This window comes from Scyliorhinus torazame, chromosome 2, assembly GCF_047496885.1.
Source record: "Scyliorhinus torazame isolate Kashiwa2021f chromosome 2, sScyTor2.1, whole genome shotgun sequence".
NCBI classification, from domain to species: Eukaryota; Metazoa; Chordata; class Chondrichthyes; order Carcharhiniformes; family Scyliorhinidae; genus Scyliorhinus; species Scyliorhinus torazame.
Window position 1 is genome coordinate 132,761,799 of NC_092708.1, and position 27,431 is coordinate 132,789,229.

General features: G+C 47.0%; 1 protein-coding gene across 4 annotated transcripts in view; it reads right to left on the bottom strand.

The window, feature by feature from the left end:
* The window catches only part of ccdc141 (coiled-coil domain containing 141), a 340,177-nt gene that overhangs the window by 105,183 nt on the left and 207,563 nt on the right, over positions 1–27,431 (bottom strand). For 3 of the 4 annotated variants that reach the window (XM_072477274.1, XM_072477256.1, XM_072477284.1), the window contains exons 13-15: positions 26,835–27,014; positions 24,162–24,287; positions 22,764–22,952 (exon numbers count right to left, since the gene is read on the bottom strand). In XM_072477274.1, the coding sequence (XP_072333375.1) occupies positions 22,764–22,952; positions 24,162–24,287; positions 26,835–27,014 (495 nt within the window). The remainder of the gene's footprint in view (positions 1–22,763; positions 22,953–24,161; positions 24,288–26,834; positions 27,015–27,431) is intronic. The other variant, XM_072477265.1, reaches the window with a different exon arrangement.

Below are 27,431 nucleotides of genomic sequence, written 5' to 3' on the forward strand. Positions count from 1 at the left end.
CCATTGCAACCTCAAATGGCGCAACCAGTCCCGACCCAACATGTTGGGCCCATGGCCGCGCACCACGATAAGTGGGAAACGCCCCTCCTGGCGTCCATAAACAACAGGGGTCATTGTAGTTCCTGCAATGTCCAGTGGTTCCCCTGTGTAGGTGGCCAACCTGGCCTGTGAGTCGGTTAATGTAAGGGTCTGTACACCCTGCTTGATGCGGTCGAATGTACTCTGGGCGATCACGGAGACCGCTGCGCCAGTATCCAACTCCATCTCAAGAGGGTGGCCATTGACCCGTACTGTCACCTTAATGGGGGCCACACGGGGAGCTGCCACACAATGCAACTGCAGGCAGTCGTCCTCCGTCTCCACGTCCTCAGGAGTAGTCGCCGCAGGTTCATCCACATGGAAGGTACGGCCCCTGGGCTGGTCCCAGTTATGGTCCCTGGGCTGGTCCCAGTTTCGGTCGGAACGACGGCGCCTCAGGCGCCCCCAGGACCGCCATCCGCGACGGGGTCGGCGCCTACAAGTCTGACACGGACATGGCTCCTCATCCATTGGTTCTGGAGAAGGCTCCCTTCGGGGAGGAATGTTCGACGGCCACTGGCGTCGGTCCGGACGTTGCCTCGCCCAAGGTACCGCAGGATTGTGGGGGGACGTTTTCGGACAGAAGGGGTTGCGCCCCAAGGCATGCACTTCCATTCGCTGTAGCTCCTGCACTCCTTGTTCTGCGCTCTCTCGGGACAATACTATTTGAATGACCTGTTGAAAAGTCAATGTTGGCTCAGCTAACAACTTTCTCTGGGTGGCCGCATTGTTAATACCGCAAACCAAACGGTCGCGTAACATTTCTGACAAGGTCTCACCATTGTCACAGTACTCCGCAATCCTGCGTAGCCTGGATAGAAAATCGGCAAGGGATTCTCCAGGGGTCCTCTCAGCGGTATTAACCTGGTAACGCTGGACTATCGTGGACGGGGTTGGGTTAAAATGTTGCCCCACTATATTCACAAGTTCATCAAACGTTTTGGTGTCCGGCGCAGCTGGGTACATAAGGCTCCTAATCACCCCAAACGTATGCGGGCCGCAGGCGGTGAGCAATATGACCACCTGGCGCTCGTTTTCGGTGATATTGTTTGCCCGGAAATAGTAACGCATCCGTTGTGTGCACTGGTTCCAGCTTTCCAGCGCAGCATCAAAAACATCCAAACGTCCGTACAGAGGCATGGTTTAATAGAAAACAACTTCCAACCTGTAGCCAACAAAAATCCAGGGAGGTGGCTTCAGCAGTGTAGACAGCTATTCACTTTAACCTTCGTCGCCAGTTTTGTGAGGGCCACGAAGAATCCAGCACGAATTTTAAGGATACAAAGTAATAAGATTTATTTACAATAACATATATATATAACAGCAGCAGTAACTTCCCTTGCTGCACACTCCTTCCTGCTGGTTCCTAAACTGGCCAGCTTTATTTATACTAGGAGTTTACTAATGGTTTCTCCGCCCCCTTCATTGGGGAAGCTCATACTCCCACAGGATTGTGGGATTGTCATTAGTCCCCAGCCAATGGTAAGCAGGCAGGTTATAACAGAGAGCATCACTAGCGGCCTTCACCTCGACCCCTTACATGACTCCGACTCCATCCGACCCATACAGCCTCAAGATTTATCTGGCGCTTTTAATATAATAAAATGTACCAGGCACTTCACTGGTGCATTCTAAAACAAAATACAACACCGAGCCACATAAGGAGATACTAGGGTAGTTAACCAAAAATTTGGATTTTGAGGAGCATCTTAAGGGAGGAAAGAAGCAGAGAGGTGAAAAGAAGGAATACCAGAGGTTAGGTGGATAGATGGAAGCACAGTCCCCATGGACCAGCAGTAAAAATAAGTGATGCTCAAGACTAGCACAATTATCTTGATGTTTGTGTACCTGGACGAAACGACTGAGATAAAGAGCAGAGAGGCCACAGAGGGGTTTGAAAACAAGGATGAGAATTTTTTAATTGAGGCATTTATTTGCGGGCCATTGTAGGTTAGTGAGCACAGGATGAATGAATGGACTTGATGCAAATTGGGATATGGGCAGCAGAGGTTTAGATGATGTCATATGTACAAGGGTAGATTTTGAAAGGCTAGCAAGGAGGAACATTAGTATTAATACTTTGGAAACATGGAAAATCTGATGTAAAATTAAATCCTTGAATGAAGTCAAATTAAGGCCAATGTTTTAAATTCTGAAATAATGCATTTGGCACGATTTTCCCACAGCGTTGTGCCCGGCGCCAATCCTTTACGTCGGGTGCACAGTGAGATGCACTGTTGTCGGGGGGGTGAACTCGGGAGAGCTCGTGACCACCATCATCACCGTGTTGGAAGGCTCCGGATCAGCCTCCAGGCGTCCCTCCTCCTAACCGTAAGGCTTACCTCGTGACGGAGGGCAACTGGACTGAGCTCCGGTTGCCCCTGCGTCTTCTAGCTCTGTCAGTCTTGGTGACTCCCCAATGGCTTCACCATGGTGTCGATATCCTCGACGATGCCCCGTGTGAGTGGGCTATTGCTGTGCAATGCCTCGCCAATGTCCACCTGCGTCAAGGACATGTCCACCAATGACTCAAACATGCTGTCGAGGCAGTCAGTCATGGCCATCACTGACTGAGCAAAGCCTTGGACACCACGACTCATGGCGCTGACCTCGTGCTCCAGGCTTTCCACTGCAGTCGGCACACTAGCAGTGTTGGCCTAGGTGCCACACATTGCTGCCGCAATTTCCTGCACCCATAGCCTTTGGGACTCCTCCAATCAGCTATGGACCCTTGGAGTGTTGCTGACATCCCTCTTTGAATGTCATGGCCACACCCTATTAACTTTATGAGCTCCAGGATCGCCTGGTCCAGAGGCTCAGCATCCGACTGAGACTCAGCTAGGTCCTGGGATCTAGCAGACCTCCGACTGTTGCCACCCCTGGATGTATCTGCCTCCACCTGATGTGCATCTTCAACTGTACGGTGCTCATCAGATCGTGTCCCAGAACCGTGTCCTTTACTTTCGCCCACCGAGATGTGTGTTTCTGCACTGGTGGAGGGTGGGGATGGCACTATTCTGGAAAACTGACCCATTTGATCCGAAGGTTGAAAGTTGGGCCTATATGTAGAAATACTTCAATATTTTTTTTAATGCCAATAAAATCATGGCAGAAGGCAAGCAAATATTTACATTACTCACATTTTGCGGTCCACAGACATCTAACCTCATGAGAAGCCCAAGATATCTGGAGGCTCCAGACACCAGGTTTTTTGATCAATTAGTGAGAGACCACTACAATCCTTGGCCCTACATTATTATGCAATGCTCTATTCAACCATTAGGGGTCCTGGATAAACAGCACCAGCTTTTGTAACCAGAGACATTGTGAATTTGATCTGTTTCTCAGTGATATGTTGTGTGGCCGTTTGGTCTGTGGTATTAGTAACTTGAACATTCAGAAGAAGTTGCTGGCAGAAACCAGAATATCCTTAAGCAAAGTGGTTGAGTTGGTTCAAACAACTGAAAGCGTTTTTGAACTACAGGATGTGCAAAGCGAGGTAGAACGGGGGAACGGTAGTTCTCGAAGTACCTGGGGCTGGATTCTCCGCTCCACCGCGCCACATTTCTGCCTCGACCCGCCGGCGGGATTCTCCGTTATGCCGACTGGTCAATGGGGTTTCCCCATGCTGTCTGGAAACCCCTGGGCGCCAGCAGAATGGAGCATCCACCGGCAGAGAATCCCGCCCCTGGTGTGAGGGCGCAGCAGAGCCTGAGAAAAGGAAGAGTGATGGTCAGTCAAGTGTTTAGAGGCTTATTATCATTGTCGGGGAAACCATCCCCAAGACAGGTGCAAATGTAAGGAATTCATTTGTTTCAGATGAAATAGAAAAGGCCATATATGCAAGTCAAATGCAGAGTCAGACAGGTTGTGCCTTGTACCCAAAAAGAAACTTCGGCAAACCCAGTGAACAAGCTTGAGGATGACCCGGAAAAGACGTCCGAAGTCTATAAGCTTAACATAGTGATCACACAATGACCTGTCCATGAACGAGTGGAGGTCCACTGCTGTGAGAAAGCCTTGATGGTCACACAAGTACAGTCAATGCCTCGCTGCACTTGGGGAAATCCAGGCTACGGCCCTGAAGCCGCTTTTCCTCTTGGCCTGATATGTTGTGAACTTGATATACTGACCAGCCTGATGATGCATGGCAACTGTGACCTCCTTTATGTAGCAATGGACTGCTAGCTGAAAGATGCCACATTGACCTTCAGATGATCCCTGGAATGATCTGCTGAAATAGAAGTTGAGTACCAATGTCCATTACGAGAACAGGCATTCTGTGGCCACCACTTTCCAGTGGTCTCAACATCTATTCCAGTTTCAACATAACTCCACCATCATCGCCTTAAAAAGGTACAGTCTTCATAGGCACTGCTGCTTGGACATTTCAATGAAGTTAAGCCTTCTGTCGGTATACCCTTTGAGCTAAATGTGCCTTCTCCAACTTGGCTGCACTTATTGCCCATGCACCCTACTTGTTCACCTCCATTTGCTTCCTATAGCCCTGGAGCTCCCCTGGCTATTGCACTGTTGCAGAGTGCGGCTGCATGCCCACCTCTGGGCCACTCACCTTCTCAATGGACGGGTTAGAATCTGAAAACTCTAACCCCATCGCCAGCCGATGCCTCCACTGCCTTGAGGCTTCCAGTGACCCTTCCATCAATCCGGAAAGCCTGGCTTGGTTGAGGATTCACGCTGCCAACACATTCACATTCCCTCTATTTATTCTCCCAACCCTCTGGTGCTACAAGCTTGCCTCGTTCCTCTGACCTTGTTTCCTTTGAACCCCAGGTAAGATTGAAATACTTGGTAAAACGCCATGTAATTGGCTGCTTTATTATGTTAGTGCCTTCCTGCCTTCTTTCAGTCTGCCATTGATCTACCACATTGACCGCCTTTGGAAAAATGGGCCGATGGTTGGAAGAGGTTGGCTATTTTATGGTCATCATTCTGACTACCCCCACCGTCCACTCCCCCCCCCCCCCCCCCATTGTACTGATAGGGTGAAATCACAGGTATAAGCACAGACTATCAGAATTGATAAAACATCATTCAGATGGTTCAGGGTGCAACAGTTGATATTGGTTGAGGTACACAATGCTGAGTGATCGTCCAGAGCTGCATGGGAGTGCAGATTCTATTGAACCTGCTTTAAAGCTGATGATGCACAATCACTTGAATTTTTCTGCATAAGTGTGGCAGCTGGTTTCTGTCAGTCCTTGGAATGTAATACCCTGTACGCTATGCCAGCTGTCTTAAGTGACATCATGCAAGAATGGTTGTCTGGATTGCATTCCATAGATGACATTGCAAAGTTCTTCTAAAATCAGAAGGTCAAATGAGAGTGTGCCTATCAGCAGTGGCATGAGTGCAGTATCATGGTGGCAGCTAATTGGCACTTATGTCAATCGCTGATCCATAGCATCACTTAGTCCTGCAAAAAAGGAAACAGGCATTCCTTAATGTAATAAGATCAAAGCAACTCCAATATGGTTGCAAAGTGGCGTTTTGTAAATACAATTTTGTAGTCAATAGAACTTCCCAGCTCTTTCAGCAGCCACAAGTGAGTGGCATATTCTCGATCAGAAAAGGTGTGAATTTTGCAGTCATTGGTGAAGCAATGGAACTCCCTGATCTTGAAGACAGCCTTGCGAACAAACTTTATTTAATTGGGATAGAGCTGTAGCGATGTTGTCAATCTGTCCAAGCAGTTAATCATTTTCAAGGATTCGCAGACAGGAATTGGAAAGCAAAAAACAAAATCACTTTTTTAAAACTTTACATACGAAAAAAATAAATATTAGGACATAAACGTGGGGTATATGTAGAAGCGGAAATATCATGAAAATAAGCCCTGGAAAAAAATGAGAAATTTTCTTTTAAAAGTCAAGTAATTAGCTGAGGCACAAGGCGGAGAAGCCGACCTCCACCCCAACAGGACCCACCTTTGGGCGATCAGCGAGGCGAAGGCTAAGACATCTGCCTCCGCATCCGCCTCCAACCCCGGCTGATCCAACACCCCGAATATGGCTTCTAGGGGGCCTGGTTCGAGTCTCACGTGCACCGCCTTTGAGATTACCCTAAAGACCTCTCTCCAATATTGGACAGGACCAAAACATATGAACGTGATTTGCGGGCCCCACACCACAAAACAGTCGCTTTTGTCCAAATTTAGCTTATACCCCGAAAAAGACCCAAACACTCGAAGCAGTTCCAGTGTACCACCCATAGACGCACTCCGTTCTGACACATACAATAGCAAATTGCCTGCGTACAAAGATGCCCTAAGCTCCACCTTCCCCCGAACTATCCCCCTTCACACCCCCAAACTCCTCAACGTGATGGTCAAAGGCTCAATCACAAGCGCAAACAACAGGGGGAACATAGGACATCCGTGCCTGGTCCCTCGGTGCAGAGCAAAATACTCAGAATTTATACTATTCGTGCGGATGCTCACCCTCGGCTCCATGCAAAGTAATCGTTTAAAAAATATATATTTTTATTCAAATTTTTACATATTTTCAACAAACCCCCCCCTTACAGAAATAAGAAAAAACAAAGAACACATCAATAAACATCTTATAGCTATGTCACGTATTCCCCCAATATACAAGCCCCCCATTAAACGATAATAAACACAGTAGTAAACACAAAGTACCCCCCCCCGCCCCCCCCACCCCCTGGGTTGCTGCTGCTGCTGTCCACCTCCTAACGCTCCGCTAGAAAGCCTAGGGATGGTTGCCACCACCTGAAGAACCCTTGCACAGATCCTCTTAAGGCAAATTTTACCCTCTCCAATTGAATGAACCCTGCCATGTCGCTGATCCAGGCTTCCACAGTTGGGGGCCTCGCAACCTTCCACTGTGGCAGAATCCTCCACGATGCAAAGGCCAGAATACTGGCCTCTTTCGCCTCCTGCACTCCCGGCTCGTCCGATACCTCAAATAGCGCGAGCCACCAACTCGGCTTAACCGGGTGTTTACCACCTTAGACACCGTCCTCGCAATGCCCCTCCAGAACCCATCCAGCGCTGGGCACGCCCAGAACATGTGGGCGTGATTTGCTGGGCTGCCCGAACACCTCACACACCTGTCCTCTACTCCAAAAAACCGACTCAGCCTTGCCCAGTCATGTGCGCCCTGTGAGAACCTTAAATTGTATCAGGCTAAGCCTGGTGCAAGAGGAGGAAGAATTAACCCTACCCAGGGCATCCGCCCACGTACCCTCGTCTATCTCCTCCCCCAGCTCCTCCTCCCATTTACCTTTCAGCTCCTCCACCGAGGCCTCCTCCTCCTCCTGCATCTCCTGGTAGATCGCCGAGGCCCCGCCTTCTCCAACCGACACCCCCGAGAGCACCCTATCCTGGATCCTACGTGCTGGCAGCACCAGGAATTCCCTCACCTGCCGTCTTACAAATGCCCTTACCTGAATGTACCTGAAGGCATTTCCAGGGGGGAGCTCAAATGTTTCCTCCAACGCCCCAAGGCTCGCAAATGTCCCATCTATAAACAGGTCCCCCATCCTTCTAATACCTGCCCTGTGCCAGCTCAGGAACCCCCCATCCATTCTCCCCGGGATAAACCGATGGTTCTCTCGGATCGGGGACCACACCGAAGCCTCTGCCTCCCCCCTGTGGTGTCTCCACTGCCCCCAAATTTTGAGGGTCGCCGCCACCACTGGACTCGTGGTGTACCTTGTCGGCGGGAGCGGTAGCGGTGCCGTCACCAGCGCTCTCAGGCTCGTGCCCACACAGGACGCCATCTCCAGCCTCTTCCACACTGCCCTCTCCCCCTCCATTACCCACTTGCATATCATCGACACATTGGCAGCCCAGTAGTACCCACATAGATTAGGCAGCGCCAGCCCTCCTCTGTCCCTGCTCCATTCCAGAAACACCCTTCCCACCCTCGGGGTCTTTTTCGCCCATATAAACCCCATGATGCTCCTGCTGACCCTTAGGGATCAGGATGGGGAGACACTGGAATATAAAAAGGAACCTCGGGAGCACCGTTATCTTCACCGACTGTACCCTACCCGCCAGGGAGAGCGGCAGCATATCCCACCTTTTAAACTCCTCCTCCATCTGCTCCGCCAGCCTCGTCAAGTTGAGCTTGTGTAAGGCCCCCCAGCTCCTGGCGACCTGGATCCCTAGGTACCGAAAACTCCTTTCCGCCACTTCAGTGGAAGCTCGTCTATCCCCCTTCCCTGGTCCCCTGGGTGTATGACGAATAGCTCACTTCCCCATGTTGAGCTTATACCCGGAAAAGTCTCCAAACTCCCTGAGAATCCGCATCACCTCCGGCATCCCCCCCACCGGGTCCGCCACATACAGTAACAGGTCGTCGGCATACAACAAAACCTGGTGTTCCTCCCCCCCCCCCCCCCCGCACCAGCCCCCTCCAGTTCCTGGACTCCTTCAAAGCCATTGCCAAAGGCTCAATTGCCAACGCAAATAGCAGGGGGGATAGGGGGCACCCCTGACTCATCCCCCGGTACAACCGATAGTATTCCAACCTCCTCCGATTCGTGGCCACGCTCGCCACCGGGGATTCGTACAGTCACCTAACCCAACCAATGAACCCTCCCTGAACCCGAACCTCCTCAACACTTCCCACAGGTACCCCCACTCCACCCTATCGAAGGCCTTCTCCACATCCATAGCCGCCACTATCTCCGCTTCCCCCTCCACTGCAGGCATCATGATTACATTTAGGAGCCTCCGCACATTGGTATTTACCTGCCTTCCCTTCACGAAACCCGTCTGGTCCTCGTGGATCACCCCCGGGACACAGTCCTCAATTCTGGTAGCCAACACCTTCGTTAACAGTTTCAAATCCACGTTGAGGAGCGAGATTGGCCTATACGACCCACACTGTAAAGGGTCCTCGTCCCGCTTCAAGATCAGCACGATCCGCGCCCTGGACATCGTCGGGGGTAGGACCCCCCACTCCCTCGCCTCATTGAAAGTCCTCACTAGTAGTGGGCCCAGCAGGTCCATATACTTCCTGGAAAATTCCACCGGGAACCCATCTGGCCCCGGTACCTTCCCCGCCTGCATACTCCCCAGCCCCTTAGTCAGCTCCTCCAGCCCTACCGGTGCCCCAAGCCCCGCCACCAGCCCCTCCTCTACCCTCAGGAACCACAGCCGGTCCAGAAAACGACACATCCCCCCCTCCTCCGTCGGGGGCTCAGACCTATACAGCGCCTCATAGAAGTCTCTAAATACCCCATTTATTCCCACCACACTCCGCACCGTGTTCCCCCCTTTATCCCTAACCCCCCCAATCTCCCTCACTGCCTCCCGCTTCCGAAGCTGGTGTGCCAGCATCTGGCTAGCCTTCTCCCCACAGTCATACACCGCCCCTTGCACCTTCCTCCACTGCACCTCCGCCTTCTTGGTAGTCAACAGGTCGAAACTGGCCTGGAGGCTTCGTCGCTCCTTGAGTAGTCCCTCCTCGGGGACCTCTGCATACCTCCTATCTACCCTTAAAATCTCCCCCACCAACCTCTCCCTCCCTCTCCTTTCCCTCCTTGTGGACCCTAGTGGAGCTCTCCCCTAATCACCGCCTTTAGCGCCTCCCAGACGACCCCTACCTGCACCTCCCCATTATCATTCACCTCTCGGTATCTTTCAATGCACCCCCGGATCCACCCGCTCACCTCCTCATCCACCAGCAAACCCACCTCCAGGCGCCACAACGGCGCTGGTCCCTCTCCTCCCCTAGCTCGAGCTCCACCCAGTGCGGGGCATGGTCTGAGATGGCTATGGCCGAATACTCCGTGTCCTCCACCCTCGGGATCAGCGCCCTGCTCAAAACGAAGTCGTCAAACCGGGAGTAGGCTTTATGGACGTGGGAAAAGACAGAGAATTCCCTGGCCCCCGGCCTAACAAACCTCCATGGGTCCACTCCTCCCATCTGGTCCATAAACCCCCTCAACACCTAGGCCGCCGCCGGCCTCTTACCCGTCCTGGACCTAATGCTGGATCCAATACCGTATTAAAGTCCCCCCCCCCCCATTATCAAGCTCCCTGCCTCCAGGTCCGGAATCCGGCCCAACATGCGTCGCATAAATCCGACATCGTCCCAATTCGGGGCATATACATTCACCAAGACCACCTGCACCCCCTGCAGCTTCCCACTCACCATCACGTACCTACGTTCATTGTCTGCCACGATGTTCAGCGCCACAAACGACACCCGCTTCCCCACCAAAATCACCACCCCTCGATTCTTTGTGTATCCAACCTGAATGGAAAACCTGCCCTACCCACCCCTTCCTCAGCCTAACCTGGTCTGCCACCCTCAAATGCGTCTCCTGGAGCATGACCACATCTGCCTTCAGTCCCTTCAGGTGCGCAAACACACAGGCCCTCTTGACCGGCCCGTTCAGGCCTCTCACATTCCAAGCCCACCCGCCCCCCCCCCGCTGATTAGCCATCTTCCTTTCCAGGCCAGCCACATGCCCGTGCCTCACGCACTCTCTGTTTCCCCCAGCAGCAGACCCCTGCCCCGACTCTCTCTTCAGGCTCCAGCTCCCCTTTGGCCAATGCAGCAGCAACCCAGTTTCCTCACCCCCCCCCCCTCCCCCAGCTAGGTCCCCCCTAGGTGCGATGCTCCCCCCATAACACTCCCCTAAGTCAGCTGACTCCTGCTGACCCCGGCTGCTCCCGCCACTCCATCGACCCCCCCAGTGTGAGAATCTCCCCCCCCCACCTCCTGTCCATCAGCGAGCGCTCCTCTCCAGCACCACCCCTCCTCCCCGACCACGACCCTTCCCTAGCGCAGGAAAAAAGCCTGTGCTTTCCACCAAGCCTGCCCCGCCCCCTCTGGCGCAGCTCCCTTTCGTGGCCTGATCCCAGCTCCCCCACCTCGGGCCTCCCCTCCCCCGCAATGGGGCCCCCTCTTCCAACCACCGACACCCACACTCTCACCAAACCCCCACTACAAATCATTTCACCCTACCCCACCCAGCACCCAAAAAAGAAAAACTGTACCAAACAGAACAGAACATCCCCCCAAAACACAACAATCACATCAATCCCTTCTCGATATCCCCTCGCAACCGACCCTGAATCCGAGTCCAACGTTTCGGCCTGGATAAAGGTCCAAGCCTCCTCCGACGTCTCAAAGTAGTGGTGGCGGTCGTTGAAAGTGACCCACAGTCGCGCCGGCTGCAACATTCCAAATTTCACCCCCCTCCGATGCAGAACCGCCTTAGCCCGATTGTACCCGGCCCTTTTCTTGGCCACCGCTGCGCTCCAGTCCTGGTTTATCCTGACCACTGCATTCTCCCACCTGCTGCTCCACTCCTTCTTTGCCCACCTTAGGACACACTCCCTGTCCACAAAGCGGTGGAACCGCACCAGCACCGCCCGCAGCGGCTCGTTGGATTTCGGCCTCCACGCCAGGACTCGGTGGGTCCCCTCCAGCTCCAGGGGCCTCGGGAAGGCCCCCGCGCCCATCACGTGTTCAGCATCGTGACCACGTATGCTCCAACATCCGACCCCTCCACTCCTTCCGGGAGACCCAGAATCCGCAGGTTCTTCCTCCTCGACCGATTCTCCATGTCCTTGAACTTCTCTTGCTATTTCTTATGCATTGCCTCATGCGCCCCTACCTTCACCGCCAGGCCCAAGATCTCGTCCTCGTTCTCTGAGGCCAATTGCCGCACCTCCCGGATCGCCGCCCCTTGGGCCTTCTGGGTCTCGAGCAGCTTGTCTATCAAAGCCTTCATCGTCTCCAACAGCTCTGCCTTCAATTCCGTGAAGCAGCGCTGGAGAAACCCCTGCTGTTCCTGCGACCACTGCGCCCACGCTGCCTGGTCTCCACCCGCTGCCATCTTGGTTTTCCTCCCTCGCACTTTCCGCTGCTCCAAAACTACTTTTTTCACCGCTCCACTCCTGGTCCAATCTATACAGTGCTGGGGAAATGTTACTGTCACCTTCCCACACTGGGAACCGTCGATCAAATGCCGCTGGGGGCCCTAAAAAGATCCGAAAGTCCGTTTCTGGCGGGAGCTGCCGAACGTGCGACTTAGCTCCGCATAGCCGCAACCGGAAGTCCATGCAAAATAATCTTACTCACGCCACAAAACGCGGCACAATCCCAAACTGCTCCAAAACCCTCATCAAATACCCCCACTCTACCCGGTCAATCACCTTCTCGCCGTCCAACGCCACCACCACCTCAGTCTCCCTCCCCTCCGCCAGTGTCATAACTACATTCAATACCCTCCTAATGTTTGAAAAGAGCTGTCTCCCTTTTACAAACCCCGTCTGATCTTCCCTTATCAACTTCGGGAGACATTCCTCCAATCTACCCGCCAACACCTTTGCATCCACATTCAAGAGTGAGATGGGCGATACGACCAACACTCTGTCGGATCCTTATCCTTCTTTTCTTTAATACAGTTGGAGTACCCAATTATTTATTTATATTTTTCAAATAAGGGACAATTTAGCGTGGCCAATCCACCTAACCTGCACATCTTTGGGTTGTTGGGGTGAAACCCAACAGACACGGGGAGAATGTGCAAACTCCATACGGACAGTGACCCAAGGCTGGGAGTTGAACCCGGGTCCTCAGTGGCGCAGACCCAGTGCTAACCACTGCGCCACGTACCACCATTATCCTTATCCTTCTTGAGCAACAAGGAAATCAATGCCTGCCCCAAAGTCTGTGGCAACACCCCTATCCCTATCATCTTCAAGGCTTCCCATACCACAGCCCGTGAAACCTCCCCCGTACAATTAAACCCCATGTATTCCTCAATTACTTTCCCAATCTTATCACAAAACCCTTAGTCCCCCAATAACCCCACATCAAATCTCCACCCTGGCCTCTGCACTGTCCCCTTCTCCAACACCATGTCCACCCAATGCGGCGCATGATTCAATATCACAATTGCCGAATATTCCAACACCTTGACCCCGGCCAACAGCGTCTCCCCACCACAAAAACATCTTACCGTTTAAATAATAATCCATACTGCTGTTATTCCTCCCAACCTTTGGGGAGCCTGAAGAGGGAGGACCCCCAGGGACCCCATAGCGGGGTGTCCTCACTTGGGGGGGTGGGTCGTGTCCATGTGTGTGGGGAGTGACATTTCCCATGGGTGGTGGGGGGGGGGCGGGGGAGGGGGGGAACTCACAAGTTAACTTAGAGATTGGGGCACGTTTCAAAATGGCGACCCGATCTCAGAGTTCAGACCCCCAGTATTAGGGCAGGTGAGCCAAAGCTTGATCAGTGAGGTAGATCTTAAAGAGCATATTAAAGTAGAATGAGAGGTTGAGAGACAGGGAAGTGTAAGGAGGGAATTCCAGAACTTAGTTTCTTGGGCACGATTAAAAATTGGGGATGCGACTGGAGGAGCAGAGATTTAGCAGGGTTTTAGGGATGAGGGATGTTGGATAGAAAGGGAGGAGTGAGGCCAAAGAGCGATTTGAAAACAATGATGTAAATGTTAAGTTTAAGGCATCACTAAACCAAAAGTCAACGTAGGTCAGAAAGACATGAGTGATTAATCAATGGAATTTGGTGCAAATTAGGACACAGACAGCAGAGTTTTGGACGGATTCAGGTGTATGTAGGGTGGAAGATGGGAGAGTGGCTAGGATATTTTTGGACTACTCATGCCTAGAGGTAAGTTATGAATGAATGTTATCCATGTTGATATTGTTAAGCACCCAAATTATTAACGCTTTTTAATAATGTATTGCAAAATAAATTATAAAGCTGTTCTTGCCTAATCCAAGTAGCCCCTAAATGTCTGCTCAGTAAGGATCTTGCCTCACCCAAGTGCCTGTGCTCTGTTGAGTCATGGCAGTGGCCTTGGAATATCATTAGTTATGGAAATGCTGCACAATCCACATTTTTATATTCATTATTTTCCTTCAAAGTATTGCAGCACGCCTGATTACCGCAGAAAATAAACATCATGTGACCTCGGGGAAGGATGTACTCATGATATGGGTCAGGACTTTGCAATCAGTGGCGAAGCAACCACACCCAAAGAAGCTTCCCACAAGGGTCAAACGAGCTCTATGATATGGATTTCACATTCGCAACATTAATTTGAATCTGGCATCAGAGGGAATCTCAGGCCTCCGCCAATGATATCATCCAATACCATTTTACTGGAATTCTCACATACAGCAAGCCAGAGAATAAAATGCATTGATTACCCATTTTTATACATTTTACAGGGAGCAAAATAAAGATTGAGTCATTGAGTAAGAAATATCAGAAACAAACTTAAAAAAATATTTTTATCGTATTATAAAGACTCTGGGTGGGATTTCCCGCACCCACCCACAGCCTGTTTTGCGGCGGCCCACCATTGGACAGGGGCAGGATATTCTGGTCACACCCTCAGCCGCCGGGGAAATCTGTGGTGGAGGATCACCGTCGGTGAGACAGACCGGAAAATCCCATCCATTTACTATGGAAAAGCTTGGCACTACATAAATATAGAATTAGTTTTCCAGGGTCAGTGAAACTTTTCAGTGTACGTTATGAAATTAGTATGCCATTAAAACTCCAGTTACACCTTATTAAAAGGGCATCACCCTTTTTGGGGTTTCTAACAATGTTACCAGAGTGTAAGTTGGAAAGTTATCAATTTGGGGATTTCTAATTGATTGAAGTCTGTGGGGACTTCAACAATGTACCCATGGAGACGAATTGAATCAGTGACGGCAACTTAGGAATTTTTGTGTTCAATCATGTTGTGCAAGCTTCTGAAATTGCTCTTAGATTCAGAGGAGTAATGACAATGAATGCCAGCATTACAACTGCAAAATACGATCATGATATTCTGAAGATTAATAAAAGTAGGAATATCTTTGCACACAATCAGTAAAATATGATGGGGAGGCCAGTAATTGCATAATATGTTTGCTATTTTTGCTGCTGCAGGTTGTGATATTATGTAGAATGTCTAGTATATAAAGGGTTAATGTAATATTATAATTGACAACTAGATGGAGCTAGGAACAGACCTATAAAAAGGACCGACTCTCAGGCTTCTGGGAGAGAGTGTAGGAGAGAGCAGAGTACAGTTTAAGACAGAGTGCATGAGATAACTATTAGTATAATGTAGATTGCAGTTTAATAAATTATTACTTGCTATAGGAGTAAGTGATCGAGCTGAATATTAAGTCGTGTAATAAATGTTAACTTTGTTATTGAACTCAGCTTGTGTGGTCTTTGTGAATGCTACCACATCCATCCTGATATAAGAAACACAAAAAAAACACATGGTACCAGAAGTGTGTTCCTAGAAGCATGGCAGTTAGTTTAGAAAGTCAGATTAGCTTCAAAGAAGAAAAAAAGAACAATCACGCTACTGAACGGATCTTGAAGTCAGCACCACGTTACAGATCGTAAGATGGAAGGTCTACACAAGCCAGGACACTTTAAGACGACCAGTAAACTAAGTCTAAATTGGAAAAATTTCAAACAACAGATTGAAGTTTTTTTATCTGCCTCCGCGTTAGAATCAGCTTCTGATCATCGTAAAATTGCGCTTGTCCTAAATTTAGCTGGACGGCAGGCATTCAAATTATATAATTCGTTCGAGTTTGAAAACAGTGAGGATCAAAAAAATATGAGCTGGTCATTGCAAATTCGACATTCATTATAAAGCACAAGTGAAGAAACTTATGAGCGCAATGTGTTTTTAAAAAGGCTGCAGCTAGGAGAATTGATTGATTAATTTGTTAATAATCTCAGACTCAGAGCTCAGTCTTGTAATTTTTCATCCATGATGGATTCACTAATTCGTGATCAGATTGTTTTTGGTGTATATGATGAGCGGTTGCGTGAACTTTTACTTCGACGACCAATTCTGGCGTTAGATGAAGCAATTCATCTCTGCAAGGCTAGCGAATAAGCCACAAATCAATATGCAGAGTATAGGGCTCAGGAAAAGGGCGCAAATCCGGGAAATGTGGCCGATACCAATAACTCAGTGACGTAGTTTAGAAGACACTGAATGTGACCATTTTGAACATGACATAAGCAGAGTGATGACGTGTACGCGCTGTGGACATGCCCATTTTAGAAAAGATTGTCCTGCAAAAGGAAATAAATGCTCGCAATGCGGTAAACTAAATCATTTTGCCTCCCAATGTTGTTTTACATCAGCGAAACCAGTGAAAGACTCTAAAAAAATCATTCAACATATATAATTAAGTACAGAGTGTTACTTCAAATTCAGAATTATCTAAGTATACTCTGCAAGATACTTTTTTGGTGGATGCGATTACCAGGGAAAAGAAATTGGACACTGATGAAAAGAAAATACTTCAACAAACAGATCTAAACAAAGATTGGACTGTTACACTGAATGTTAGTGGTTCAGATGTTGCATTTAAGCTTGATGCAGGTGCGTATGCAAACTTCAGAACAGATGTGGATTTGAAACGAGTAAATAAGTTTCCAAAGATTCAAAAGTCCAAATGACATCTGACAGACTTCAATGGAAACACAATTGCAACAAGAGGTTCCTGCTGCCTCACAGTAAAGAACTGTAACATGTGCATACCATTAGAGTTTGAAATAGTTGATGTTTTGTTATACTCTTGTCGTAGCATAAGCTGCTTCCTTGATGTGCACTCTGACAAAGGAAGGTTCAGACTTGGAGATAGCTTTAACATGTTTATTAAACTATTAACAATTCTCCTACTTGGATTCGACGCTACTGTTAATCCTTCTATAGCTACTCCGGCTGACTAACCAGTCTGCTACAATCCACGTGGTGGGAGTGATGTTCAATCAACCCTGTGTCTGTACTCACTGAGAGACTCCACTGGAAAGAGACTGAGCATGTGTGATGTGTCCTTTTATATGGGTTGGTGTAATGCCCTCCTGTGGTAGTGTCACCTCTGTGTGTATCGTGACTGCCCATTGGCCGTGTCCTATCTTACTGACCTATTGGTTGACTGTCTGTGTGTCATGTCGCTGGTGCTCCCTCGGGTGTCTAGCTAGGTGTAGTGTATGTACATTAACCCTTTGTATACTTAGTGATGTATATCACCACATCCCCCCTTTTTTCGTGTTACATATTTTCTGTACAGTGTTAAAGAAAATTGAACAAACTAGGTAGATGAGTGATACTCTGTACAAGTTATGATAACAGTGATCATTAAACAATAAGTCCAAATCATATGCATGAGTCCAAAGGTCATCAATTATTATGGTTGAGTGGCTTTCTTGTTTGGTTGGTGAGTTGGTGATGTTGATGGCGGCATTGCATTGTAAATGCCATCAGTGTCCCTGTGCAGAAGGAACCAAAAAGTGGTCAAATCACTTAATTGTATGATTTGGACTCTTTTTTTCCTTTCGATGCTTGTGGTGGTAATTCTTGAAGGCATCTGTCTTGAAAGCCAGGTTGCCTGTTGGTAGTGCAGCAAACGTGAATTGGTAAGATGCATCGTCCTGCCATGGCATGTCATTGTACTGAGCTGAGCAGTAACAGTGTCCCTCATTTGCAGAGTTGTACCATGTCGTATCAGTCGTAGTTCCATTGGTGTTGTTTTTGTCATGCTTGTTGTCGACGTTGTTGCCTTTGGTACGCTTCTTGCTATTGTCTTTGGTGTTGTTGTTGTGTTGGTTGGTTTTGTTGCCGTGTTTGCTGCGCTCAAGGATCACACTCTGTGGATAATACGAGTCCTTCACACAGTTACTCGTGTTAGCGTGCTTTGTGGCATCTGCTGTCTCCTTGAGCGTGCCGTCACTGAGTTTGTGGCGCTCCCCGTCTGGAGTCATGTCCGGCTTACTTGAATCAGCTTTGGCTTATCGATGCTCCTCGCGTGGAGTCTGGTCTGTTTCACCTGAGTCACTTTTGGTTTGTCGATGCTCCCCGTCTGGAACTCTTTCTGGTTCACCTGAATCAGCTTTGGTTTCTTGATGCTCCCCGTCCGGAGTCATTGCAGGTTCACTTGAATCTTCTGAGGTTTCTTGATGCTCCACGTCCGGAGTCAAAACATTCAGGAATGCATTTGCTTGTGGAGAGGCTCGAGCGAATGAGGTTTGAAGTAACGTGATGTCACCGGAGTCACCAGTCGTCTCACTGTGATTGTCGAGTGCCTCTGTACATTCTAGCTGAGGTCTGTGACGTTGCACATCTGGAATGGGAAGTGGGATGCCATCGTCACTTGTCTCACATGCAGTGGGTAGAGCCTCAGTGTCTTCTTGTCGTTCACTTGAGCTGGGTAGACCGTCAGAGTCTTCTTCTGGTGGCTCAAATAATCTGGGTGGACTGTCATAGTCTGCTTGCTGTACACTTGAGCGTGGCAGACTGTCATAGTCTTTCTGTTGTTCACTTGAGTGTGGCAGACTTGGATTGTCTGCTGCTGGTTGCTCAGAGGAGGTTGCTAGACCCTCATGGTCTTGTTCATGCAAAGACTGCGCTTTGGAGTCTTGCATTGCTTCTATCGTGGAGTCTGTCCACAAGCTCGCTGTGGAGGCTTGTGTCACTCCCTCTGTAGAGTCTTGCAGCGTTCCCTGTGTGGAATCGTGCATTGGTCTCTCTGTGGAAACTGTCATCACTTCTTGTTCATGCAAGGACTGCGCTGTGGAGTCTTGCGTTGCTTCTATCGTGGAGTCTGTCCATGAGCTCGCTGTGGAGGCTTGTGTCACTGGAGTCACTTCTTGTGTGGAGACATGCAGTTGTCTCGCTGTGGAGTCTATCATCGCTGTCTGTGTGGAGGCTGGGACCCTTTGTGGTGCGTGGACCACGCTGTGTGTGGAGTCGGGGACCCTTCGGGGTGCGTGGACCACTCTCTGTGTGGCAGCAGGCAGCTCTCTGTGGGCTTGTACCGCTCTCTGCCCAATGGCGCCAGGCCGCAGCATAATCCTGCACTCACGAGTCGGGATGTCATATCTGCTGGGCTGAAGATCCTCAAATCTGAAGGACTCATCGTCGGGGTCTTCAATGTACAACACGTCTCGTTGCGGATCGGATTTGGTACTGGGGTTGCCTCCCAAGGTGAAAGCTTTGTCTGAGTCGTTGTCTTCTAGGACCATATCATCACGTTTTGTGTCGGAGCTGGCATTGGGCTCGCGATGTCCAAAGAAGAATTCAAGGTCTGAGTCTTCAAGGACTGTATCATCTCTTTGGGCTTGTTGCAGAGTTCTGCAGAGGTTACTTTCAGCTACTGGTTGAATTTCAGGCATTGTGCTGTCGTTCCAGGTTAAAGAAGGGGGTTTTACGGCTTAAAATCTTTTTTCATATTTTGGGACATTTCCCCTTTAAGTGGGCGTGGTCCGGGGACTCTGACGTCATGAAGCGTGTGACGTAGTGCGTAGGAAGCAATTGCGCATGCGCATATCACTGTTCCTTTGCTTGGAGCCTTGTTCTCAATTGCGCATGCGCGGCTTCTAGCGCATGCGCAAACGGACCTTCCCGTTCTGTGCGCTCTTCACGTAACTGCGCATGCGCAGCACCCTTTCCAAGATGGCTGCAATTCAAAACTGCCGTTCGTTGCTGAAAGCCTACCTCGCGGTGAGTTTTGGCGCCTCTTTTACCTTTTCTTCTTGCATGTTCCTCGCAGAATTCTTGAAATTTGTCCAGGACTGCCTGGAAGTCACTCTTGTTTTGCCCCTTTGAGTATTTGAAGGTCTGGAAATTTCAGCTGCTTCTGGACCCGCGATGGTAAGTAGAAGCTTCATTTTCTCTGCATCCGCCACGCCATCTAGGTCGGACGCCACCAGGTAGATCTCGAATCTGCCAGAACCAACACCAGTTTTCTCTGTGTGTATCGTGACTGCCCATTGGTCGTGTCCTATCTTACTGTCCTATTGGTTGACTGTCTGTGTGTCATGTCTCTGGTGCTCCCTCTAGTGTCTAGCTAGGTGTAGTGTATGTACATTAACCCTTTGTGTACTTACAGTGATGTATATCACCACAGTTGACTCTACCAAATCATCATTAATAGGTGTGGATGCATGCATACAATTACATTTGGTGCAAAGATTCATACTGCCAAGACATTCATAGCAGGCATGTTACCAGTTTCACAACTAAGCTTAATTCAGGAGACAGCAAAAGATGCAATCTTTCAGCATATGATAAAACATCTGATGGAAGGATGGCACAATGGCAGCTTCAACAGTTTTAGAAGTGTCATAGGTGACCTGACCGCTGTCAATGGTTCTTTGCTGAAAGTTGACTGAATTGTCATACCATCCTGCCTCTGAACACGTATCCTAGCAAGGATACATGAAGGGCATCAAGGAATAGAGAAATGCAAAAGACATGCTATGCAATCCAGTTTATTGGCCAGGCAATAATGAAGATGTTCAAGATTGTAATGGCTGCCAAACACATCAACTGTCTCAGTGCAAAGAAACATTTGCATCGAGTGAACGTATCACTAACCGATGGTTAAAGGTTGGGATGGACTTATTCTATTTTAGAGGAAATGATGACCTAATAATCATAGATTATTATTCCAATTATCCAAAAGTGATAACGCTAACAGATTTGACTGCTCAATCAGTCATAAGAGCTGTGAAGGTTGTATTCACATGACATGGCATACCCCTAAAGGTCATGACGGATAATAGTCCCTGTTTTAGTGGTTGGGAATGATTGTCATTTGCCAAATGCTACAACCTCCAACACATCACACCAAGTCCGTTATACCCACAGGTAAATGGGAAAGCCGAGAAAGATGTTGGAATAGTAAAGAAACTGTTCAAGAAGGCGCACGATGATCAAAAGAATTTTTCTATAGCACTGTTAAGCTACAGAGCTACTCCTTTGGCATCAGGTTTGTCGCCTGCCCAGATGGGAAGAAAGCTACGTACTCCGTTACCCGGCATAACTGTTTCGAATCTGGATGAACAGATGATACATGATAAAATGCGACAACGAAAAAGCAAACAAAGTTCCTACTATGACAGACATGCAAAGGAACTACCTCCGCTTAACCAAGGAGGTATCGTTAAGGTACAACATCCAAATCGTGGTTGGTCGGAAACTGCAAAGGTGATGATTGAAGTTGCACCATGCTCATATGTGGTACAAACCAAATCTGGAGTGATGTATCGCAGGAATCGATGAATTTTATTAAAAGTCAAGAAACCAATTCACTTTCCAGAACCAACTCTAACACAACTGGACTCCACGTTTTGCAATATTGAATTTCCAACAGCTTTAATGTCAAACACAGCTCATGAACAGACAAAGGACAATTCTAATGACACCCCAAGTGTATTAAGAAGGTCCAAGAGGATAAGGAAACAACCTAATCGTCTGACCTTGTAACAAATAATAACCTATTACTCTGTAATTGTGATATATTTGACATGACATTGTACATGATATGTATAAACTAATTCCCATACATGTATGTATTAAATGTTTGAAAGTGTTTCAAACATTTTTCAAAGAAAGGGGGATGTGACATTATGTGGAATGTCTAGTATATAAAGGGTTAATGTAATATCATAATTGACCACTAGATGGAGCTGGAAACAGACCTATAAAAAGTACTGTCTCTTAGGCTTCTGGGAGAGAGTGTAGGAGAGCAGAGTACAGTTTAATTCAGAGTGCATGAGACAAGTATTAGTATAGTGTGGATTGTCGTTTAATAGATTATTGTTTGCTACAGGAGTAGGTGGTCGGGCTGTATATTACGTAGCGTCATAAATGTTAGCTTTGTTATTGAACTTAACTTGTCTGGTCTTTGTGAACACTACGACAACCATCCTGAATATAAGAAACAACAAAGAACACCACACAGGTAACTCCTGAAATGTAAGTAGCTGGGTGTTCAGGAACACAGAGCCTACCGGAGCAGGACAAATAAAATTGTCTGACTCCCTGTCATGTTTCCTGTGGGAGATCTTTGCATCATAAACGTTCAGGACATTTGTAACCTTCCCTGTAATTGGCAATGCAGTACAGGAGTTTGACTGTGTGGACTACTTAGACAATTCACCTCAATCACAGCTCTGATTTGTAGTTAAATATGCACCTTTGGAAGAATCTTCCCAGATGTGCAATCTCATTGGTGTTTCCCAATATTAACTTTAAACAAGATCTTTACATGAACTGAACAAATATCTTATGTGGCTCATTCTATAGGGGGCAGAATCATTACAGAAACAGAATGAAGTGTCTATCTGCACATTTTTCCGTGCAATAGAGGTCCACAATTTTGTTCCTGTTTACAATAATCTACTTTTTGATACAGTTCTGAAGCAGAGATCTCTTCAACCTATGGAATACGTTATGTATTTAAGTAGTAAGTCCCTGCTGATGGAACATTGCGCGAACTGTAGTGACATCAGGATAATGTTTTGCATGGGCTGTACGAGAAACATCTCCTGAATAAACCTTGCTTCGAGTTTTGAAGAAACCCAAGTGTATGGCACCTCCATGCTTTTGCTCTTTACAGCGATTCAAGAATATAACAGAATATTATAATTTTTTAGCACAACTATGCGAATCAATAAGAAGAGAGACCAAATAGTGATATGTAGAAGCCAGGTTAGGAATGTGGCAATGCCAATTTAGAAGCAAAGATGTTAGGTGAAGGCCATAGAAATAGAAATCAACTTCGAAAATTATAATTACAATCAAAATTAAAGGTGGGATGAAACAACAGAACTGAAAATTTTGTATGCATGATCAAAGCCACTGCAAAATATTTACATTTAAGGACATACCTCTTGCGTGGTCTTATGAAATTTAACTGTCATAAGAAAAATCATTTCATACTCCTTTGTTTTATTCTTTACTTGCTGATGAAGATTTTGTAACTCTGTGATTTTTTCATTTCTCTCCTTTAGGAAAACTCCTTTCAGTGTCAAAAGCTCTGCTATTTTTACTCTGTATTCCACCTCAGCATTTAACTGCTACAGTAAAAAGAAAATCACCAAATCAACATTGTGGAATTAATAGCTTTTACTGCATGTTACCATGAATTAAGTCATCACATTCCAGCCCACAACTAACCATTGATGATAATTCAATGGTAAATTACGTTCAGACCAAGTTTTAACCTATGTACGCAATATACATCCAACTTACATCAAGATGCAGGCGGCAACATCAGGTCAATTTTATCACAATATTTATTCAAAATAAACTGAAAAATTAGAGACAACAATTTTATTACAAACCCAAAAATGAATGACCAATGTGCTTTTAGTACCCAGCTATTTCTGTCTGGTTTACCAAATATCTGGAATAACCTCTATAATAGACCACAAGATATTTACAGAAGAGAAAGACAATTCCAATTGAATGCTTACCTCCACCACTCTACCCAGGAATTCATTTCATGAATTGATCACACTTCGTATGATTAAAAAAATCTTCCGATGCCTGGCTTAAATTTGTTTTTGACTAAGGCAACGGTAAGAAAGTTATAGGTTCAAGCCCCTCCCCAGAGACTTGAGCACATAATCTAGGCTGACATTTCAATGCAGAATTGCACGTGTGCTGCACTGTTGGATGTGCTATCTGTCAGGTGAAATGTTAAACCATGGCCCTGTTTGTCTCGATCGGTGGCTGTAATAAATTCCTTCTTTTTTGAAGAAGAGCCGAGGGGAGTTCTCCTGGTGTCCCAATCAATATTTATTCACTTATCCCTCAACCAACATCACTCAAACAAGCTATTTGATCATTTATTTAATTGCAGTTTCGGCTGTCTTTCCTCATATTTCTGACCTCTTACACGAAGGATGAGAATTACTTTCTCAAGCACTTTCCCCATTTAATTTCCTCCATAACTCTCTTCTGGTGCTCCACTACAACCATTCTTCATATATGAATCTAGACACTGGTTAGATATCCAACTGCAGGAAGATCGCACCCAAACTTAATCTTGTCCTGATCAAATTCAGCAATTAGGAGAAGAATTCTGAATTAAATTTCCCGCACTAGCCTAAGGCACTGAAGTCAATTGTACCATATCTATCAGTTCAATTAATCTGGCATAGACCGATGAATAAATTCTACAACTTTCCTGGTTTGCATGTTAGCGTATTTTTGTTTTAGAGAGCCATCAGGTTTGTAGTATTTTGTGGTTCCTCTGTTATTAGAAAGGTTGCACTCCTTACCTGCAAATGTGGCTTTGCTTTGTTGAATTTGTCTTGCAGCTCCAGAATAGCCTCAAAATTGCATCCCAGGTCAATACTGAATGGTGGAATAAGGTCATCTTCCAGCATCTTCAAACAGTGAATTGTCTGAACAAAATAACTCTGAAGTGGCCTTTCATTTTAGATGACATTTAATTTCTCAAATCTACTGACAATTGAACAGTATTTTATCTCTACCAAATACGTTTAAAATTCTACATTGAAAAACTCAAATAATTCTGTAAGTTTCTGGACCTAAGTCAATGAGAAACTCTGAAGTAAAAAGGAAGAGACATTCAGCTGATCAAGCCTGTTCCTTCCATAGACCATAAACTAATTTACTACTTTATTGACATACAATTGGAGGACTGAGGGCCTAAAATTCCGTATTTTTAAGAGCAAAAATGGTGCTGTTCCAGTATGGGAGCCAGAACTTGAGAATGTAATGTGCTTGCGGGATTGCGTAACTCTGTCAATAGCAAGCAGCTTTCGCTGTTCAGCATTCTTGTAGTCCTGAATAGTAGTTTGCTTAGGTTGGTACCTCATTTTCTGGTATGACTGTTGCTGCTTCCAGTATGTTCTTCTACACTCTTCATGGAACTAAGGCTGATGATGGAGGAGTGAGCGGTGCAATGAGGTCACAGATTGTGCCGGTATAAAACTCTGCTGTTGACCAGTGTCTCATGAATGTTTGGTTTTGAGTTGCTGGATCTGTTCAAAATCTATTCCATTTAAACATAATGGTAATATCACACAACACACGGGAGGGTATTGTCAATTTTAAGATAGGACTTTGTTTGACAAGAACTGTGCAGTGGTCATTCTTACTGTTACTGCCATGGACAGATGCATGTACGACAGGTAGATTGGTGAGGACAAGGTCAAGTCAGTGTTTTTCCTCTTGCTGGATCCCTCACCTCCTGCTGCAGACACAGTCTAGCAATTATGTCCTTTGAGACTTTGCCAGCTGGTGCTACTGAGTTACTCTACCCGGTGATGGACATTGAAATCCCCACTCATAGTACATTCTTCACCCTTGCCACCCTCAATGCTTCACCTAAGGGGTGCTTAACATTGAAGAGTACCAAATCATCAGCTGCTGGGGCGGCTGTGAAAATTGGACGTGTGTTGTAGGTGATAATCAGCAGAAGGTTTCTTGCCATGTTTGGCCTGATGGCGTGAGACTTCATGGGGTCCAGAGGCAATGTTCAGAACTCCCAGGGCAGCTCCCTCTTGACTGTGTACCACTGTGCTGCCACCACTGGTGAGTCTATCCTGCTGGTGGGACAAGATATATCCACTAGAGGTGGTGGCAAGAATGGTGATGGCAGTGTCTGAGACATTGTCTGTAAAGAATTATTCTGCTAATCTGACTATGTTAGGTTGTTACTTGACTAGTCTAATATTGACACAAGTACCCCAATTTTTTTTAAAAAATAATCTTTATTGTCACAAGTAGGCATTCATTAACACTGCAATGAACTTACTGTGAAAAGCCCCAATCGCCACATTCCGGCGCCTGTTCGGGTACACAAAGGGAAAATTTTGAATGTCCAATTCACCTAACAGCACATCTTTCGGGACTTGTGGGAGGAAACCAGACCACTCAAAGGAAACCCATGCGGATATGGGGAGACCGTGCAGACTCCACATAGACAGTGACCCAAGCCGGGAATCGAAGCTGGGACCCTGGAGCTGTGAAGCAACAGTGCTACCCACTGTGCTACCGTGCTGCCCACAATGTTAGTATGGGGGACATTGCAGAGTTGACAGGGCTGCATGTGCCATGGCCATTTCTGGTGCTTGGGTCAATGCTAAATGGTCTGTCCAGTTTTGTTCGTTAATGACTTTTCTGTAGCAGGTTGATGTAACTGAGTGCCTGCCAGGCCATTTCAGAGGGTAGTTAAGTATCAATGATATGGCTATGGGTCTGGAGTCACATGTAGGCCACACCCAGTGAGTCTGGCAGGATTCCTTTCATAAAGGGCATTAGTGCGACAATCGACAATACATGGAAACATACATAGAAAATAGAAGCAGGAGGAGGCCATTCGGCCCTACGAGCCTGCTTCACCATTCATTATGATCATGGCTGATCATCAAGTTCAATATCCTGATCCCGCTTTCCCCCAATGGTTTCACGGTCACTATAACAGAGATTAGCTTTTAATTACGGATTTATGGAATGTCCCAGGGAATTAGCCAGTGTCTCTGGATTGCTAGTCCATTGACACAGGGGCCTTGGAGGAGCATTGTTTGATATGGGGGGAAAGGGAAAGACCTTTTAAACTTAGCTTAAATGTTCCCTCATCTGGACCATGATACACATCACCTCTGAAATACCATGAACCACTATTACTTGAAGAGCTGGCCTTATTCCATGAAAATTGCAGAGGTTCAGAGATGCCTACCCCCACAATTGAATCAGCCAGGTCAGCAGTGCAGGGTGGAGGTTCATGACCCTCGTCAGCCTGTACCTTTACCCCTCTCTGGTGAAAATTGCAGGATGCTGTAATGGGGCCGGAAATCACGGAATTGGGTCCTTGTGGAATGTCTGTGTGGAATGTCCTCGACTCTGTCCCCATTGTTTGAAAATCAGCAAAGGTTTTATAAGGTAGTGATGCTTCAGTGATCACTTGTTCAATTAATTCTTACCTTTTTAAGTTGCTCTTTGAATTTCTTCCACTGTTTTTTGACTGATTGAATTTGGTTTAACTGAAGTTGATAACCGGTCCACTGATCTGTGAGAGTCAATTTTCTTTTGTTTAGCTGGTCAATCTTATTTTCAACTACATTTACTGACTTTTTCAGGTTTTGATTTGAGCTTTCATTTCTCTGAAAAATGAAAAAACAACAGTTTCAGCAAGAAGTTATGATGTGGAGATGCTGGCATTGGACTGGGGTGGGCACAGTAAGAAGTCTTACAACATCAGGTTAAATATCAACAGCTTTGTTTGGAATCACTAGCTGTGTTTGTGGAACCCACTGCTTCACTCACCTGATGAAGGAGTTGCGCTCTGAAAGCTAGTGATTCGAAACAAACCTGTTGGACTTTAACCTGGTGTTGTAAGACTTCTTACAGCAAGAAGTTAGTTCAATCAGGAATTTCACAATAGTGTTTTCTCAATTAATGCCCCAGTTTGTACTCTCATTATCAAAAAGGACAGTACTGCATTACAAGCAAGCTACCATGCATCAGCTTTGCCACAAACTTGAGAAAAATAGAATAAGTTAGTTTACACTAATTAAAGA